Here is a 19,764-nt window from a genome sequence, read left to right on the forward strand (position 1 = left end):
GAACAGACGGACATGGCTATATCGACTCAGAATTTTCTCCTGAGCAAGAATTTACTTTACATGGTTTCAAATGACTATTTCAATGCCTTACAAACGGAAAAACAAACTTAATATACCCTCTATACCATGGAGGAAGGTATAAAAACAAGTTATTCCAAATTGGGAAAGAATGAAGTTTTTGAGTTCCTTTATTGTTTGCTGTGGTGATGCTGTGGTGATGAAGTTTTTGAGTTCCTTTATTGTTTGCTGTGGTGATGCTGCTCATCAGAAAAGATTTTAGTATATTTTTAGATTTTTTTTTTTACAAAAGTTTCCACAGATATCTCGCCTTGGACGATTCAGATTCTGTAAAAACTATATGCATAGAAATACTCATAACTTCTTTGTTTGGACCAAAAAATCGTTTTTTGTATTTTTTATATTTTTTTATCGGCTATCTAATAAAAAGTAGAAAGCATTCTGCACGGTGTTCTTGGATACAATTTTTGCGACTTAATGTTTAAAATCAATTTTTATCAATGATTTTACTCTCTGATTTTCTTGAATTTTTTTGGTATTAAACTACTATGAATTACAAAAATGTTAAGTCCCAATTGGTAGTGGGATTCGAATACTTACTATTTTTTCTTAATTTTTTAATATTTGTCAATAGAATTTTTCCTTTATACCAATACTGAACATTTGTCATTTTACCAAAAAATTAAAACAAATAATTTTTAAAAATTTGTTTTGTTGTTTGCTTTTGGAATTTATCTTAAACATCGTAAAAAATTTAGTTATTTTTCGATTTTGAAAATTGATTAGCAATTATTGCACCAGCCGGACAATAAACTAACTAAACTGATTATCAAATAACTACTGCTCGGGAATTACATGACAGAGCCAAAATACTAGCAAATATTAAAGTGTTATTTTCTTCAGAAGATGATTATTTAAATACGAAAGAGGTTTTGAAATTCAAATATATATATTTATAATTAGACATCGGATTTTTGCATGTTTTTTATTTCTCATCCGATTGGACTCAAATTTTGGATCTAGGCGTTTTAAGGGTCAATTTTTCGATATTTGGGGTCATATCAAAAACATGCAAAAAATATGCAAAAAATATGCAAAAAATATGCAAACTATATGCAAAAAATATGCAAAAAAAATGTCAAAAAATATGCAAAATATGCAAAAAAATGCAAAATATGCAAAAAATATGCAAAATATGCAAAAAATATGCAAAATATGCAAAAAATATGCAGAATATGCAAAAAATATGCAAACAGTTTTTGGCTGAAAATCGTCATAAAAGTCGAAAAATTGTCAATTAAAGTTGAAAAAACCATCAAAAAATACATAACACTCTTCTAAACTAAGACTGTTGACCGTATAACATCGTTTTTTTCAGCAGATTATTATGTTATTGAGACCATTTACAACAGTGTGGTGTAGGGTATAAAAGTATGGTATTGTAATACAATTTTTTTATTATTAAACTATGCAAAAATATAAAATTTTATAGAATATCAAACGCTCTATGTAAAATTCAATACTTTCTTTGTAATAATTTGTAGCGTTGGGCTGGTTATTGTTCAAAGGGAACAAATTTTTTAAGGCCGAAACCACATAAAGTTTTTAGTTGGGTCAGATTTTAAGACTGTCAAAGTTTGAGCACAATTGGAATATGTTAACATGTGCCACTGGGGCCCTGACGTTATGAAAATCTCGATTTTTTTTGGCTATTTAGCGATTTCGGCGACCCATTTCTCTGGAATGGTTAAATGGTTTTTGTCCATATTAAGCACTAAATTAAAGACCATTCTGTTCTTAACATTTCTTGCTGAACAACAAACTACGTAAATATTACAGAATTCGAGATAATAAAGGCAATGTCCCGAAAAACGTGACTAGGTACGCCTTTGTGCGAAAATGGAGACTATTAAAAACCTTTTCTTCATTTTTATCAATTTTTGGAATGAAAACAAATGTCTTTGACATTTTGTTCTAAATTAAATTTATTCAAGAGTCAGACATCATGTGGTTTTGGAGCTATCTGGGTACAGCTGACTACTTGAAGAACGCTCTGCTATGTAGTTCGCAACTTTCAAGTTGTTTACCATACTTTGCGCCTCCTGGAAATTCGGAGTTAATGTTTAATCTCTTGAACAACAAGAAGTATGCCAGATCTTTTTCTAGGATTTTCGGCAGTTGCTCTTTTGGAAGTTTGGATCGAATATTTCTGAAGAAATTTGAATCTTTGCTCTGTTAAGATTTTTGTTGCATTTTGGCTCTTTACGGCGTTTTGCACCGTTGGATCAAACAATGCCAAGCCAACAAGTTCAGGACTAAGATCACAGGTGATTTATTATTTTGCTTTTTCCTTTTTCTGATACTTGTTTGTCTATGTTTTCGTATTTCAATAGATTTTCAATGAGGTCTAGCTCTTGTTTTTATGCTAAACGTATCGTAGAATCTGAAGAACCATCTGTCCCGAAAACAATCAAGCGTGGCTTCAAGAAAATCGTAACTATGCAATTGTCATTGGTGCTGGACCCCTGTAAGGTGTATAGGAACGTCACTAGTATCATTATGGCTACAGTAGAAGCTATCGGAGAGGATCCCTACAAATATAAAATCTCTAGAAGCTTTATCCGTGAACAGAGGAGAATAAACCGTGAAAAATAAACTCAACAGCTTCAAGGAACGAGGCTATTTGTGTGCACTGGCATGGAAAACTATTACCAGATATTCTCAAAACAGAGAAGAAAAAACGGGATGCTGTTCTGGTATCACATGGGGGTAAAGCGTATGCGTTCCTGAAACTGACAGTAGCTCTTGGGAGTCACGGGGTCCAAGAGCTCGAGCAGATATTAGAGAGCTTCTGTACCACCGTACAAACTTGTTAGAAAATTGTTAAGAGGAATTTTTGACTGCAAGTTTGGAAGCACATCCGGACATCAACCAAACATATTCAAGCGATTCCTATAAGAGTAGTCTGCGATTGACAAATCCAAGATCGAAGTAGGCGAGAGTGTTTTAAAACTACTGCCCAACCCACTTCCCAAGAACAAGAGGCCGACAAAAATCTTAACAAAGCAAAGATAGAAATTTCTCCAGAAATAATCGATCCAAATTTACAAACATCAACTGCCGAAATTCCTAGAAAAAGGTTTACCAGGCATAATTACAAGTGAGACTTAATTGTTGTTCAAGAGACTAAACTTTAACTCCGAATTTCTTGAAAAAGATTCTGAAACTTGACCACAGAACATCAATTACCAGGAGGGGTAAAGGATGGTAAATAACTTGAAAATTGTGAGCGACATAGCAAGGAGTCGAATTTATCACCAAATTGTCATCAGATGGCTCCAAAACCACATTATGTCAGTCCCTTCATGTTCACAGATATATCCCGTGTAAGCAACATTTTATAATTTCAACGCATAGGTATAATTACTGAGTCAAAAACGGCCGTGTTACTTACACCAAGGATTTTACCTGGTTAATCGTTGCCAATGTGTTAAAAGTTGTAAAACACTTCTATGTGGCAATAATTTTGCGAAATAATGAATGAAAATCACCAATATTACCACATCATTTCACAATTTAATTCAAACGCGTAGGCAAAGATAACTAATAGGTGAAATTACGGGCATAAGTAAGTTAAAATATGTATGAACAAAATGTAAGCGTTTGTCATTGAAGCCATACAATGAATGTACAAATGTCCATCTTTGTAAAAACAAAATTGCATTTAAACAAGTAAAAAAGTATCAGTCGGCTTTGCCGACAGAGATATACCCTCAGCCTGTGCAAATTGAAACACTTTTTTGACAAAAAATTATGTATTTAGGGGGTTTCAAAATTTTGGTCGTATGAACCGGCAAAAATGTTGATTAAGATTAAAGTTCAAACATTTTGCGGAAAAGGTAATTAAAGGAATGGACCGACATAGACCATGGGGGTGCCATAGGGGGTTTTTACACCCTTCGGGCTGTTTTCTCAAGAAGTATGGACTTGCGAATGTAAGTTGCTTCAACAAAAATCAAAGTGATTCAATAGCAGGTCTTAAAGTGAACTTATCCAAAATTTTGTGTGGAAGGTACGGGATGGAGTGGACAAATATAGTCTATATTCGAACCTGATCTATATCTGGTAGATATTATGAGAATGTGTAAAGTATGGACCAAATCGGTCACTTCCATCAAGAGTTATCGTGCGCACATTTTTTCTGAATATTTTTGAACATTTGTCGGGTAGGTACCTGAAGGAGGGGACCGATATTGCTTATCTACGAACTTAAACTAAGTTTGGAAACAATATATCGAAGGCCAAATTTTGGCCGGAATCGGCATATCCGTTCGAGAATAATCTTGCGCTTCCACCCATAAACATGGTGTCATAGGGTTTGTTTTTCAACTTTCAGGCTAATTTTTCAGGGAGTATGGACTTGCCCCTGAAAAAACTTGTACCTTTGTATAGGGGACAGTGAATACAAGATGTTACAACAAAAACCAAGGCGATTCGAGAGCAGGTCCTAAACTAAACTTTTCCGAAATTTTGTGTGGGAGGTACTCGAAGGAGTTTACCGATTGAGTCCATATTGGAACCTCATCTAAGTCTGGTAGAAATTTCATAATGTGCAAAGTATGGACCAAATCGGTTACTCCCTTCAAGAGGTATCGTACGCGCAAATTTTCCGAACATTTTCGAACTTTTGTAGGGGAGGTACCGGAAGGAGTGGACCGATATAATCCATCTTTGAACTTGAACTAAGTTTGGACAAAATATTACGAAAGCCAAATTTTGGACCGAATCGGCAGATCCGTTCGAGAGTTATCTTGCGCTACAACCACTACACACGGTGTCATAGGGTTTTTTTGTAACTTTCAGGCTATTTTCTCAGGAAGTATGGACTTGCCCCTAATGAAATTTACAGCGTCGTATAGAGGACAGCGAATACAACTTGCGTAAATAAAAATCGAAGCGATTCGAGACCAGGTCCTAAACTGAACTTTTCCGAAATTTTGTGTGGGAGGTACCCGAAGGAGTGGACCGTTTGAGTCCATATTGGAACCTCATCTAAGTTTGGTAGAAATTACACGATGTGTAAAGTATGGGCCAAATCGGTTATTCCCTACAAGAGTTATCGTGCGCACAAGTTTTGCGACAATTTTTGAACATTTGTGGGGGAGATACCTGAAGGAGTGGGCCTATATGGCCCATCTTCGAACTTAAATCGAATCTGGACAAAATATTTCGATACCCAAAATTTGAACCGAATCAATTGATCCGTTCGAGAGTTATCGTGCGCACCAGCCAGCCAGACAGACAGACGGACAGACAGACAGACAGACAGACAGACGGACGGACATTGCTAGATCTACTCAAAATTGTCTGAAACGGATATCGTACAAACATACTTGGGGTCTAAAACCATTATTTCGATGAGGCACATTTTTGGTCGTATCAAAGTGTAAATACCCTCTTTAGCCTAAAGGCTGAGGGTATAAAAAGGAAATGTTTGATGGATAGCGATGCCATTCCACGGCCGATATGTGTGATGAGTCTCTACAAAAGGCGAACCATGTCACATAATGGTCGTTGTGAGGGTTCGAATCTTCGGCTTTCCTTTTTCACTTGCAAACATCATCGGTCATTAAGCTCGACTCCAACGAGAAATGAATTAAAATGGATATTAAAATAGATCTTCGCCCTAATAGGCAACATTTTCAAATAAAGTAAAATATATTCGTTTTCATTCGCTAAAATTTGATAATATATGAAGAAAAAAGTTGTTTTTTTTCATAGACTCCATTTTTGCCCTAAGTAATTTTTTCGGGACATTGGGTTTAATAATTCGAATTCAGTAACACTTACGTACATTGTTGTTCAGCAAGAAGTGTTAAGAACAGAATAGATTTTAATTAAATGCGTAACCGTTCCACATATATAGGCCGTCGAAGATTTTCATAACTTCGAGGCCCCAGTACCACGTGTTAACATATTTGAATTGTGCTCAAACTTTGGCAATCTTAAAATCTAATAATACTAAAAGGTTTAGGCGGCTCCCCGGCTAAAAAATCCGAGATCGATTTGGTCCTTTGAGTTAAAACCAGCCCAATGCTACAAATTAAATTAAGATGCTACAAACAAGAAAATATTGAATTTTACATAACACGTTTGATATTTTATCAAATTTTATATTTTTACATAGTTTAATAATAAAAAAAAAATGGTATTACGATACCATATTTTTATACCCTACACCACACTGTCGTAAATGGTCTCAATAACATAATAATCTGCTGAAAAAAACGATATTATACGGTCAACAGTCTTAGTTTAGAACACTGTTATGTATTTTTTGATGGTTTTTCCAACTTTAAATGACAATTTTACGACTTTTATGACGATTTTCGGCCAAAATCTGTTTGCATATTTTGCATATTCTGCATATTTTTTTGCATATTTTGCATATTTTGCATATTTTTTGCATATTTTGGATATTTTTTGCATATTTTGCATATTTTTTGCATATTTTGCATATTTTTTGCATATTTTGCATATTTTTTGCATATTTTGTGCATATGCAAAATATGCAAATATGCAAAATAAATACGAAATATGACCCTGCCATTGAATTTAGATTTCTTTGAAACGAATTTTGGTCCAAACAGAATCTTCGTATCTTTAATATTAAAAAATATGCAAATATGCAAAATCCGATGTCTATTTATAATTAACACTGTGCAACACTGAAAATGCAAACAACTTCTAGTGGGCATTTTCTGAAAGTACATATTGAGACTACAAATCCCTTAGTTGGGTTTCGTGTTTTTAGATAGGGTTTGGATTTTATGTCCTCATCTATATTGGGCTAAAATACCCGTTTTTTCTGTTGAACCGGGCTTTATCTCAGAAAGTAATAAGAATTTAGCTTTGCGGTCTTCAGCAATATTGTAGTATTAAAATAGTAGAACTTAAGTGTCAAATAAACGAACTAGGAAAAACCGAACCTAACGCATCAAAATTGGTAAAATATAGGAAAGTTCACATAATATTTGGAATTATGGTAAGTAACAGTCAAGCTATTGAGAGTTGAGTCAAGTAACCTTTCGGATTTTTTTTTTTAAATGTGCTCAGCAATTCTTCAGAACATTCTGAATCTGTAAAACACTTATTTCGTGTTGTTTATGTGGATTTTCATATCATATTTCAACAAAATATATTTTAAACAACGTTCACACAGGCTGTTTATTTTCATATTTGAGATTTCAATGCTTTGCACAGTGGATCCACCCATTGGCCAAAAATAAAAAAAAATTAATGTCAAAATTTTGGTACAACATCTGGCAACTCTGACTGCTATGACATGGACCTTTTTAAAAATATTTTAGTTTTTTGTTTTGCTTCAAAAGTCGGAATATTTGACTAATATTATTTGTTGTGAGTACAACCTATATTTTGAGTGCAAGTAAATATATTCAAAATATCGCGAAACTAATACGTATAGCAAAATATTATAGTGGATTTTGATCATTAAAAAATTCTGTTTTAGCGTGTTGTGGAATCCTAGTTAGCTGCATATTTTCTTAGTGTATTTTGTAATGCCAATTCGACCATGTACTTAAATTTGACCTAAGGTTTTATTCTTGATGCCCACCAGTGCCCACCTCGGGAATAATTTTCCAAAGTAGGTCATGGGTTAAGATTATTAAGTATTAAAATCAGCTGCCATCTAGTGCCAGAATATAAATGGTGGGTCGCTGACTTAAGCTGCCCTAGAATAGGTTTCTATGGATATATTAACGTATAACTCTGTTATCTGACAACGTACATAGTGGATTTTGATCATTAAAAAAATCTGTTTTAGCGTGTTGTAGAATCCTAGTTAGCTGCATATTTTCTTAGTGTATTTTGTAATGCCAATTCGACCATGTACTTAAATTTGACCTAAGGTTTTATTCTTGATGCCCACCAGTGCCCACCTCGGGAATAATTTTCCAAAGTAGGTCATGGGTTAAGATTATTAAGTATTAAAATCAGCTGCCATCTAGTGCCAGAATATAAATGGTGGGTCGCTGACTTAAGCTGCCCTAGAATAGGTTTCTATGGATATGTATATTAACGTATAACTCTGTTATCTGACCAAGTACATTAACATTTTTACATCATAATCGGGACCTTTGTTCATGTCATTTTGTATTAACAGCATTAAACAATTCTTACCGTATAACCCCTCCAGAGCGGAAAGGGGGGAGGATGTTACGCTCGTGGTTTCGTAAAACACTCTTTGCAGCAGCACAAAGCTGTAACCGGCGCATTGGCTTGATTTTTTATACTCTAAATATTTTTGGCCACTTTCTCCATACAAGTGGATCCAGTGTGCTTTGTTGATATATTTATCAAATTGTCCTTGAAAAATATGCTGGAAACAACGCGATAGAGACATTTTACAACAATGATATGTCCTGAAGAGTGGTGTATTATATTTCGGCGAATATTTTTCCCAATGATAATATTAAGAAAAATTAACCGTTTTGGAGATACACCTCGAAATACATACAAATTACGGAATTTTTACATATATTATAAAATTTGCGCAATAAATGAGCTTATTCGTGTTCATTATTTGTCCAAATATTTTCTTCTTGTTCTTATCTACAAGTTTGCTGCGGATGTCATGGAAAGATTCGTATTTGTTTCAAAGACATAGCCCCCCGATTTGCTTTAAAAAGTCAATATTTAACCATGTTTAGATAGGGCCATAAAATCCGAACCCCATCTAACAAAACAAAACCCAAAGAGGGTTTTTTACTACTTGGTCTCTACTTTCACAAAAATCGCATTAGTTGATTGCACAAAAGTATATTGAAAATGTTGTACAGTGTAATCAAAGTTTAATGCAAAAAAATTTCAAGAAAATCGAAGAGTAGAATCATTGATTAAAATTGATTTTAAATATTAAATAGCGAAAATTGCATGCAAGCCCAGTGTGGAATTTTATTTCTATTTTTTTATTAGATAGGTGATAAAAAATACATTATACAATCAATGCCTTACAAACGGAAAAACAAACTTAGTATACCCTCCATACTATGGAGGAGGGTATAAAAACACGATATTCCAAATTGCGAAAGAAAGGAATCAAATAGATTAGGTTAGAAATCTATATTAGACCGGCTTAGAGGATAAATGTTGTATAGATGGCTAACTAAGTAACATGTAAGACCACGTAGCCCCTATTATGATGCTATAGATTTTCGGGGTGTAAATTAACCACATTCTGACACCGCAGCGTGATAGAAGACGAAAAATAAGCAGACACGTGTCTCGGCGTTTTTCCCTGTTACTTCGATTTTCGCGGTTATGGGCCCCCAAAGACCTGAGGCCTTGATGTCAAGAAGGACCATTTTGTCAGGCTCATATCTTCTAAACCGCTAAGAATTTTGGTTCACTCGTGGAGGCAAAGTTGTAGCTCTCATCTTAAAGAATAATAATTGTGAAGACATAAAATCCATTCAACCTTATCTTCAAGGTCAAAATCGTTAAGGTCAAGTTTTCGTTATAATTTTTTCACAGATTTTTGCCTACAGATATCAAACCGATCAAAATTGAATAAAACAACCAACTACAAAAATGTACCTTAGATCTTAATAAACAACTTTCTAGAACATACGAACCCTGTAGAAATGGTTGTTACAGGTCAAAATAGCAAGACAAATGCAATTTTTATTTTCTTTTTTCGGTTTCTGCTCCATAGAAATTAAACCATTAAAAATTCAAGAAAACATTCAACCACAATAATGTAGCGAATATATCAATATACAACTTTGTGGAACATCAGAGCTCTCTATGAACTGTTCTTAAAGGTCAAAATAGCATAAAACTTTAGAAAATATTCGATTTTTATACTTTTTTTCCGATTCTGGTCCATATATACCGAACCGTTCAAAATTCAAGAATAAAATGAACTACAAAAATTTACCTAAGATCTCAGTTAACAACTTCCTAGAACATATGAACATTCTAGGAGCGGCCCTTTAAGCTCAAAATTCCATTAGTGTTACCCATTTATTCCTGGTCAGGTCCGTAAATAACAAACCTTTAAAATTTTCTAGAGTGTTGAACAGTTTGTTATTTCCAGACCTGAGCATTAACCATAATATAATTGTTAGTGAATTTTGAACATGAAGGACCGTTCCCGAATGTTCATATGTTCTAGGAAGTTGTTAACTGAGATCTTAGGTAAACTTTTGTAGTTAATTTTATTCTTGAATTTTGAACGGTTCGGTATCTATGGACAAGAGTCGGAGAAAAATGTATAAAAATCGAATATTTTCTAAAGTTTTTTGCTATTTTGACCTTTAAGAACAGTTCATAGAGTGCTCTGATGTTCCACAAAGTTGTATACTGATATATTCGCTACCTTATTGTGTTTGAATGTTTTCTTGAATTTTAAGTGGTTTATTTTCTATGGAGCAGAAACCGAAAAAAGAAAATAAAAATTGCATTTGTTTTGCTATTTTGACCTTTAAGAACCATTTCTACAGGGTTCGTATGTTCTAGAAAGTTGTTTATTGAGATCTAAGGTACATTTTTGTAGTTGGTTGTTTGATTCAATTTTGATCGGTTTGATATCTGTAGGCCAAAATCTGAGAAAAAATTACAACGGAACCTTAACCTTAACGATTTTGACCTTGAAGATAAGGTTGAATGGATTTTATGTCTTCACAATTATTATTCTTTAAGAAGAGAGCTACAACTTTGCCTCCACGAGTAAACCAAAATTCTTAGCGGTTTAGAAGATATGAGCCTGACAAAATGGTCCTTTTTGACATCAAGGCCTCAGGTCTTTGGGGGCCCGTAACCGCGAAATTCGAAGTAACAGGGAAAAACGCCGAGACACGTGTCTTCTTATTTTTCGTCTTCCATTACGCTGCGGTGTCAGAATATGGTTAATTTTCCATGACACAAAAAATTACACACAGTGTAATAAGATAATTAGCGTAAAGATGTAAAAACCTACGGCCATCAAGTAAAATGGCTAGTGAACAAGATAATATACGAAGATAGCACCGGATTTAGGCCAGACTTTGCACATCGTAATAGTTCTTCCACACCTACATATATGTACAGAAAATCTGCTCTCAAAATATTGTTATTGGTCCATGCTTTAGTATATCCGTTTCTAGCGCTTATACTTTTTAGAAGATTTTACGCACAATTTGGCATATCGTGTTCACTATTGTTAAAAAATTCGCACATGTTGAAACAATTATTGTCATTGCGATGATATTGTCATTGCAATAAAAAAGATAGTGATCTTTGTTTCCAACACTCTCGATAAGTGATTTTCATCAAAGACAGCGTGATCATAGTATATTTACTACTGGATATGGCGTTAGCCATGTGTTCATCGTACACGTGTACCCCATCTACAAGCGTATCCTTTGTACTCAGAATAAATCTTGTCCTTTGTTGTTTAGTTTAAATGTATCATTATTTGTTTTAAGTACAAAATCATGTACATTTTTCGGTTACCAAAAAAGAAAGAAAAACTGTGTATAGAATTAAATGAAATGGTTTTAATGTTAACATGACTCTTGTCCATTGTTTGGTTGTTTTCATTTATAATCTCATCATCATTGTTACCGCAATGAAAGTGTTGAGATTTTACAGATATTTCGTTTGTGTGTTTGTTTTTCATTTTTGCTTTTATTTTTGTTGGTAATTTAATGTTATTGAGAGTGTTAACATTTGTCCAAACATGAACTTTCACTTTTTATGTACATCGGTATTTCTTTTTTATTAGATCACAATGGGGTTCTTTGGGGTATTGTTCAACATGTTGCAAAAGTTTGCTTTTGCTTTTAAAAAGGATTCAAAGTACAGGGATATGTGATATTATTGTGGGTTTTTTAATGCTTGTTTGGGTTGGAGAGCACTCTTCACATTTAATATATTTTGTTGAAAATTTGTAATAGCATGATATAAATGAACGGCTTGATCCTTGTTTACCTCCGAATATCGGTCAGAAATTTTTACTATCCACAGATTCTTTTATCGGTTGTTCAGTTTTTTGAACCGAAAGTTTGTGTAAAAAGGAAATATAATCGGTTTCTGAGTACCGATCATATGCAAACTTATGGGAAAGCCTATTAGATGAATATTTTTTAGATTATAAATCTTTAATTTTAAATTTAATCTTTAATTTTAAACGAATATTTTTAATTTAATCATATTTGTTTTTCTTCTCCCTCTTTTTCAGCCCCTTGATCGTGATCAACCGAACGGTCGACCGCAATGGCGTTTTACCGTGTTCGCCCAAGATGAGGGTGGTGAAGGCCTTGTCGGCTATGCTGACATTCAAGTAAATCTCAAAGATATCAATGACAATACACCACAATTTCCTCAGGGCATTTACTATGGCAATGTCACCGAAAACGGTACAGCGGGACTGCCAGTTATGACCATGTCAGCAGTAGACTATGATGATCCCAACGAAGGTACACACGCCAAACTAATCTATTCAATAGAGAAAAATGTCATTGAGGAAGAGACAGGAGCACCCATATTTGAAATTGAACCTGAAACAGGGGTTATCAAAACGGCAGTATGTTGTCTAGATCGAGAGCGGACGCCCGATTATTCCATACAAATTGTGGCCATGGATGGTGGTGGCCTAAAGGGTACCGGTACTGCCTCAATACGAGTCAAAGATCTGAATGATATGCCACCCATGTTTACCAAAGATGAATGGTTCACCGAGGTGGATGAAACCAATGGCACATACATACCCGAGACGCCCATACTGACGGTCACCGTGCAAGATGAAGATGAAACAAATAGCTTCCAATATAAAGTTGTACCCAACAGTGGTTTGGGTTCGGATAAATTTGCCATGATACGCAATAATGATGGTACGGGTTCCTTGAAAATCGTACAACCTCTAGACTATGAAGATCCCATGCAAAGTGGAGGTTTCCGCTTTCGTATCCAGGTCAATGATAAGGGAGATAATGATAGCGATAAATATCACTTGGCCTATTCATGGGTGGTGGTGAAACTTCGAGACATAAATGATAATCCACCCCGTTTTGAGCGGGATCACATTGAAGTCTCGGTGTATGAGGACACAAAAGTGGGTACAGTGCTGGAACAATTTAAGGCCACCGATGCTGATCAGGGTGGCAAAAGTAAAGTTAGTTATAAACTAGTTAGAGCCACAAATCGTAAACGTCAATTTGCCATAAGTGATAAGGGTGCTGTTAGTATACAGCGATCATTGGATCGTGAAACTGCCGATCGGCATCACTTGGAAATTTTAGCGGTAGATGATGGTGCCATACCGCGAACAGCAACGGCCACACTGACAGTTATTGTCAAAGATGTTAATGATAATGCACCTGTGTTCAAAGAGGATTATCATCCTGTGCTGCCGGAAAATGTAAGCCCGCGTAAAATACTCGAAGTGGCTGCCAAAGATGCTGACGATCGGGCCCGAGGGAATGCGGGGCCATTTACATTTCGCCTAGATCCCTTGGCTAGTGATGAGATACGTTCGAGCTTCAAAATTGAATATGATCGAAGTGAGTAGAACGACAAAACATAGGCTAAGAAAAATATTTATTATTAAATTTTCAATCTGAATTCACGGTGCGCCTGAACAAAATTTAAATGAAAGTTGCCTGCAACTGGAAGGATTTTGCGGAATCTGAAACTACAATGTTCATGATGATGAGAAAAATCGAAAAACAAAACACGGAGCGTTTTTTTAATAAATCGCGATCACAGTTCACATTTTTATACCCTCCATCATAATAATTTGTCATTTGTTGAAATCAAGATACAGCTCGCAGTTTTTAAGATAGAGCTTTGTAATTTGGTATAAAGTTTCTATTACTCCTAGGATATTTGGTATTGCAAATGAGATATCGTTCCACGTTTTGATATAGCCTCTATAGAACCGTACCTCCTAATTTTCGGTATTTTGAAGGTTTTAGCCTCCAAATTCCACCGAAATGGCTCAAATTTGGTATTAAGTCTTCCTTTTTGGGTATAAAACTTACCTCTAAGAATTCTGTTGGTACAGGTTCACTCCTTAATATAGCTCCCATTGAACGGTACCTCCCGATTTTCGGTATTTTGAAGGTTGTGGCCACAATAATCCATCGAAATGGCTGAAATTTGGTATTTAGTGTTTGTTGGGGGTATACAACTTTCCCCCAGAATAAGTCCACGCCTTAACATAGCCCCCATAGATCGGTACATAAAGATTTTCGGTACTTTAAAGGTTGTGGCCACAATATTCCACCGAAATGGCTGAAATTTGGTATTTGGTCTAAGTTTGGGGTATTACTTTCTTACTTAGCTGGCCCATTACAGAACATTTGTTCCATAGACCGAACTAAGAAAAGGTCTCCAATTCTCTCTGTTTAGTGCTTCGCTTTTTGGAATACCGCGCCTTGTCATCTCTTCATCCACTTGTTTGCGCCATATATTCTTTTTTAGCGGGTTCATGATCGCTCATTCTTATTATTAGGCCTAGCCAACGCAATCGCTGCATCTCGATACGTTTAACTATATTGATGTCGTTGTATAGCAGATACAGCTCGTGGTTAATACGACGTCGATATTCACCGTCAACGCAGATCGGTCCGTAGATCTTTCGAACAATTTTTCTCTCGATCACGCCAAGCACTGCCTTATCTGCTTGCGCAAGTACCCAGGCTTCGGAACCATACATCAGCACGGGAAGTATCAGCGTTTTGTAAAGCGTTATTTTTGTTTGACGAGTTGTGGCTTTGTTTTTAAAGTGCTTACTTAAGCCAAAGTAGCATCTGTTGGCCAATACAATTCTTCTTTTTATTTCACAACTGATGTCGTTTGTTGTGTTTACGGCGGTGACGAGGTATACGAAGTCTTTTACTTCCTCCAAATTATAGGAGCCAACTTCAACAGTTGGTCCGATCTCAATGGACGCATTGCGCGTCGACACTATCAGCTTGGTCTTCTCGCCGTTTACCGCTAGACCCACTTTAGCAGATTCTCCTTCGACCTTCATAAGGGTATCGGTTACTTCTCTTACTGATCGTCCCATGTTGTCTATATCATCAGCATAAGCAAGTAACATGTGGCTATTGGTGTAGATTGTGCCACTTCTTTTGACGTTTGCCTCTCGTATAACCTTTTCTAGCAGGATGTTGAAAAGATCACACGAAAGGCTGTTTCCTTATCTGAAACCTGTTTTTGGTACAAAACTCTTCGGAGAGGTTCTTTCCTATTTTAACTGAGGATCTGGTGTCAGTTTAAGTCATTTTACAAAGCCAGATAATCTTTGCGGGGATACCAAATTCAGACATTGCTTGGAATACTTTCGAACGCAGCGGGCTGTCGAAGGCTGCTTTATAGTCGACAAAAAGGTGGTAGGTGTCGATCTTCATCTCTTGGGTCTTCTCCAGGATTTGCCGCAGGGTAAATATCTGGTCAATGGTGGACTTGCCAGGTCTATTGGTATGGTCCAATTATCTCGTTGACCATAGGCTTTAGTCGTTCGCACAATATCCCTGACACGATCTTGTAGGCAATAGGGAGAAGACTTATGCCCCTTAGAACACTATCTGTATGAGTTACCAGATTACCTTGCTGGTCTTTACAGGAGGATGTGCCAGTTCCAAAGCCATCAGTTTGATGTTTCACTCTTTGGTAGAATTGTCGAACTTTATTCTGTCTCCTGTACATCTCGATTTGTTCGCACTCCCTCTTTTCCATCTCTCTCTTTTTTCCTGTGAAAAAGACGTCTCTCCTCTCTCCTTTACTCCCGATACGACACTCCTTGTCATACCATGGTGGAGGTCTCTGGTATCCAAATACTGATTTTTCGGCTGTTTGCATGGAGTGGGCGATGTTTTGCCATTGTCATGATATGTTATCGGGACGAGGAGTGCTTTGATTAAGCAGTTGGGCCAGTTGAGTGGAATATGCTGTGGCTATCTGTTGTGATTGCAGCTTACCGATGTCCAACTTCCGTGTTGTTTGCTACGTTTAATCTGGTACGTACCTTTGCTGCAACAAGGTAGTGGTCTACGAGACTATGTTTGCACCTCGGAACGATCGTACATCCAACACGCTTGATGCATGTCTTCCATCTATCACAACGTGATCAATTTGATTTCTTGTTCTTTGATCTGGCGAGAGCCAGGTGCCCTTATGAATATCGAGATGCTTAACTACCATGTTTTTTGCAGCTGCAAAGTCTATCAGCCTCATACCATTGTCAGATGTTTCACTCTGGAGACGGAATATCATGACTGTTGGGCCAAAGATATTCTCCTTTCCAATTTTGACATTAAAATCGTGCGTCACCTTTAGGTGTTGTTGTGACGCCTTTCCCGCTCCATCGTATTTCCGGTATGGCAGTAATGTCGGCCTTGTTCATTTCAAGTTCATCTGCCAATGCGTAAACTGCACCTTCCCTATAAAGAGTGCGAACATTCCAGGTGCAGATTCGCAGATCATGATCCTTAAAACGTTTGCGGGGTTCGTCAACTTTAGAGGGGTTTGTTTTTCTTTTCTTTCGTTTTTTCATAGTAGGCTGTTTTTCTAGGGGAGGGTTACTAACCCGACGCCCAAACCCAAGTTTTTAACGTTCTTATGGGTGAACGTTCTGTATGAAATTTGTCGGTATAGGTCCATGCCTTCATATAGCCCACATAGAACGGTACCACTAGATGTTCCTTATTTTGAAGATTTTAGCCTTATTATCACACCGAAATGACTGAAATTTTTTACTAAGCCTTGGTTGAGAGTATAAAATTTTCTCCCAGAAATTTGTACCAATAAGTCCGCGCCTTCATATAGCCCAATAGAATGGTACCTCCCGATGTTCGGTACTTTGAAGGTTGTGGCCATCGAAATGGCTGAAATTTGGTATTTAGTCTTTGTTGCAGGTAAAATCCTTTCTGACCGAAATTCGTCGGTATAGGTCCACGTTTCGATATAGCCCCCATAGAACGGTACCTCCCCATTTTCGTAATTCCGAAGGTTGTGGGGTTATAAAATATTCCATGGGGTTATAAAATATTCCATGGTGTTATAAAATATTCCAGAAGAGAATTACCAGTATAGGTCCGCGGGTTCCTATAATCCCCATAGAAGCGTACCTCTTGATATTGCCCCTCGGTACCTCCCCAATTTCGGAAGGATAGCCACATTGTTTTATCGAACGTGCTGAAATTTTGTATTTAGAAAGGAAACTAATTGTTCCATTTTACTTCAATACAATTCGTGGTGGAGGGTATAACAAGTTCGGCCTGGCCGAACTTAACGCCGTTCTTACTTGTTACGGTTTTTTGGTTTTCACGATTTAGCTTGGAAACCGCAATTCGAATCGAATGGGATTTGAGAAAATGTTGTAGCTTTTTTAAAATAAATCGCTATCAAAGATCACATTTTTAGGTTTTTTTAGGTTTTCACGAATTTGCTTGGAAATGGCAAGTCGTATCGAAATTGGATTTGAGAAAATTTTGTAGCTCTGAAAATTCTCTACAAAATTGCCTTTATGAGATTCCCGTAGGTTTTACCATTTCTTGAGATATAGAAGTTGAAACTGGGACAATGCACTGACTGTATCACCTCCTTACACAACAATGTCATGCACGGTGCGCCTTAAGTAACTTTAAATGCAAACCTCAGCAATTTTCATAGATGAGAAAAATCCAAAAAAAAAGAAAAAACACAAAAGAATATTTTATAGAGAATTTTCACTGCTACAGTATTTCTTTGGTACCATTTTGCTAAAAAATAATAAAAAATAAATTTCCCTAAAAAAATAGTAGAAATGTGTTTTATTTTATTTTTTTGTTTTTCTCATCTATGAACATTGCTGTTTCAAAATCCGCAAACACTTTCCAGGTGTAAGTGGTGTTCAGTTAATGTTAGTTCAGACGCACCGCACCGTGCATGACATTGTTTTATAGGGAGGCGATACAGTCAGTGCATTGTCCCAATTTGAACTTCTATATCTCAAAAATAGCAACACCTACGAAAATATCATAAAGGTCAATCTTTTAGAGAATTTTCACAGCTATAACATTTTCTCTAATCCCATTTTGATACGCCTTGCGCTTTCTAAGCAAAAGTCGTGAAAACCTACAAAATCCTAAAAATGTGATCTTTGATAGCGATTTGTTTAAAAAGCGCTCCTGTGATTTTTTTCTTTCTCGATTTTCCTCATCTATGAACATTGTAGTTTCAGTTGGTTCAGGCGCACCGTGAATTCCAAAAACAATCAAATCATTTTTATCCAAAACTTACAAACGCAACAGTCGTGATGAAGATTAATTTTGATTGTGTTTAGCCTACATCTCTAATTTTTTGTTTTTTTTTTGCTTTTGGGATTTTTGGGTGATTGAACACTTGCCGAGAAATTAATCAAATGATTTTAATCGAATGCCCCTGTCGATGAGAACAAAACAAACCAATTACGTTGAACAAATAGCCAATTGAAAATAAGCCATTGTTGGCATGTGTGAATGTATGTGTGATTTACAAAATACCACCCAAAAGTCAGACAGGATCAATACAAATTGCTGGAATTGCTACAGTTTCACATACATACAAAACTACCTCCATATATTGATTGTATCCATGCAGCAATCATCAATACCTCCATTCATGCTCATTTGTGGTAGCCAGAAAGGTAGTATGTGTTCCTGTATGTGTGTGTGGTATGCCACCAACCATATAATTTATACATTCACGTATTTGGCTATCAATCAAATTGTGTAACATTTTAATTGAAAACACTTTTGTTTGTCCAATGCAAGCAACCAACCAAGCCATTCCCTGCAGAACCCACCAACAATAAATATGGTGGGCCACCAGCCAGCCACCTGTAATTATATGGTTGGAAAAGTCAGGGACACCGACCGTGTAATATCATGTCATTTTCATAAATTTGTATCTGTATGTTCTTTTTCACATACAATTAGTTTATGTTTAATTGTTAATTAAAATCAATCACTTTGTTCAATGACCAAAATGAGACACATACATACATCGGATACAGACAAGCGTACATCAAACAACAACCTTTATATATCAGTTTAATATTTTATGCTGTCTCTTCAACAAAAACAAGGTCATATTTTAATGCAATCAAAAAAATACCATTTTGTGATAATTGGAAGCGGGGAAGAGGGAATGTGTAATGTATATGTATAATAATATTCAATACATTGCGAATTTATTCGGGAATAATTAAGGTAATTAAGAGTAAATTGGGTGCCACCGTGGTGCAATGGTATGCACACCCGCCTTGCACGCTAAAGGTCGTGGGTTCGATTCCCAGGCTAGGCAACATCAAATTTTCAACGGTGGCAAAATACCCCTCAGTGATGTTAAAACTTCTCTACAAGTGGTGTCTTATGTCACGCCGTTCGGACTCGGCAATAAACAGTAGGTCCCATATCATTGAGCTAATATGAATCGGGGTGCACTCATTGATATGAGAGAAGTCTCCCTTGTCCCATCTGGGATGTTTGTGGAACAATTAGAGTAAAAATTAGAGTAAATTTAAATGAATTCATCAATATTCCTGTCAGGCTTCCGTCATACGGAGATGCATAGAATAGTGTTATCGGAGCGATAATGAAAAAATCTTTCGCCAAACTTATTGATATTCCGAATTGATATAAGAAGTAACACAATTCATTAACGACACAACTTTACAAAAAAAAAAGAAGTAAGAGAGGGTTATATGTGGACAGG

General features: G+C 36.1%; 1 protein-coding gene across 1 annotated transcript in view; it reads left to right on the top strand.

The window, feature by feature from the left end:
* The window catches only part of CadN2 (Cadherin-N2), a 421,364-nt gene that overhangs the window by 304,113 nt on the left and 97,487 nt on the right, over window positions 1-19,764 (top strand). Inside the window, exon 7 of the mRNA XM_073971018.1 lies at window positions 12,263-13,583. Coding sequence (XP_073827119.1) covers window positions 12,263-13,583 — 1,321 coding nt within the window. The remainder of the gene's footprint in view (window positions 1-12,262; window positions 13,584-19,764) is intronic.

This window comes from Musca autumnalis, unplaced genomic scaffold (genome assembly GCF_047663935.1).
Source record: "Musca autumnalis isolate F117 unplaced genomic scaffold, ASM4766393v1 scaffold_2, whole genome shotgun sequence".
NCBI classification, from domain to species: Eukaryota; Metazoa; Arthropoda; class Insecta; order Diptera; family Muscidae; genus Musca; species Musca autumnalis.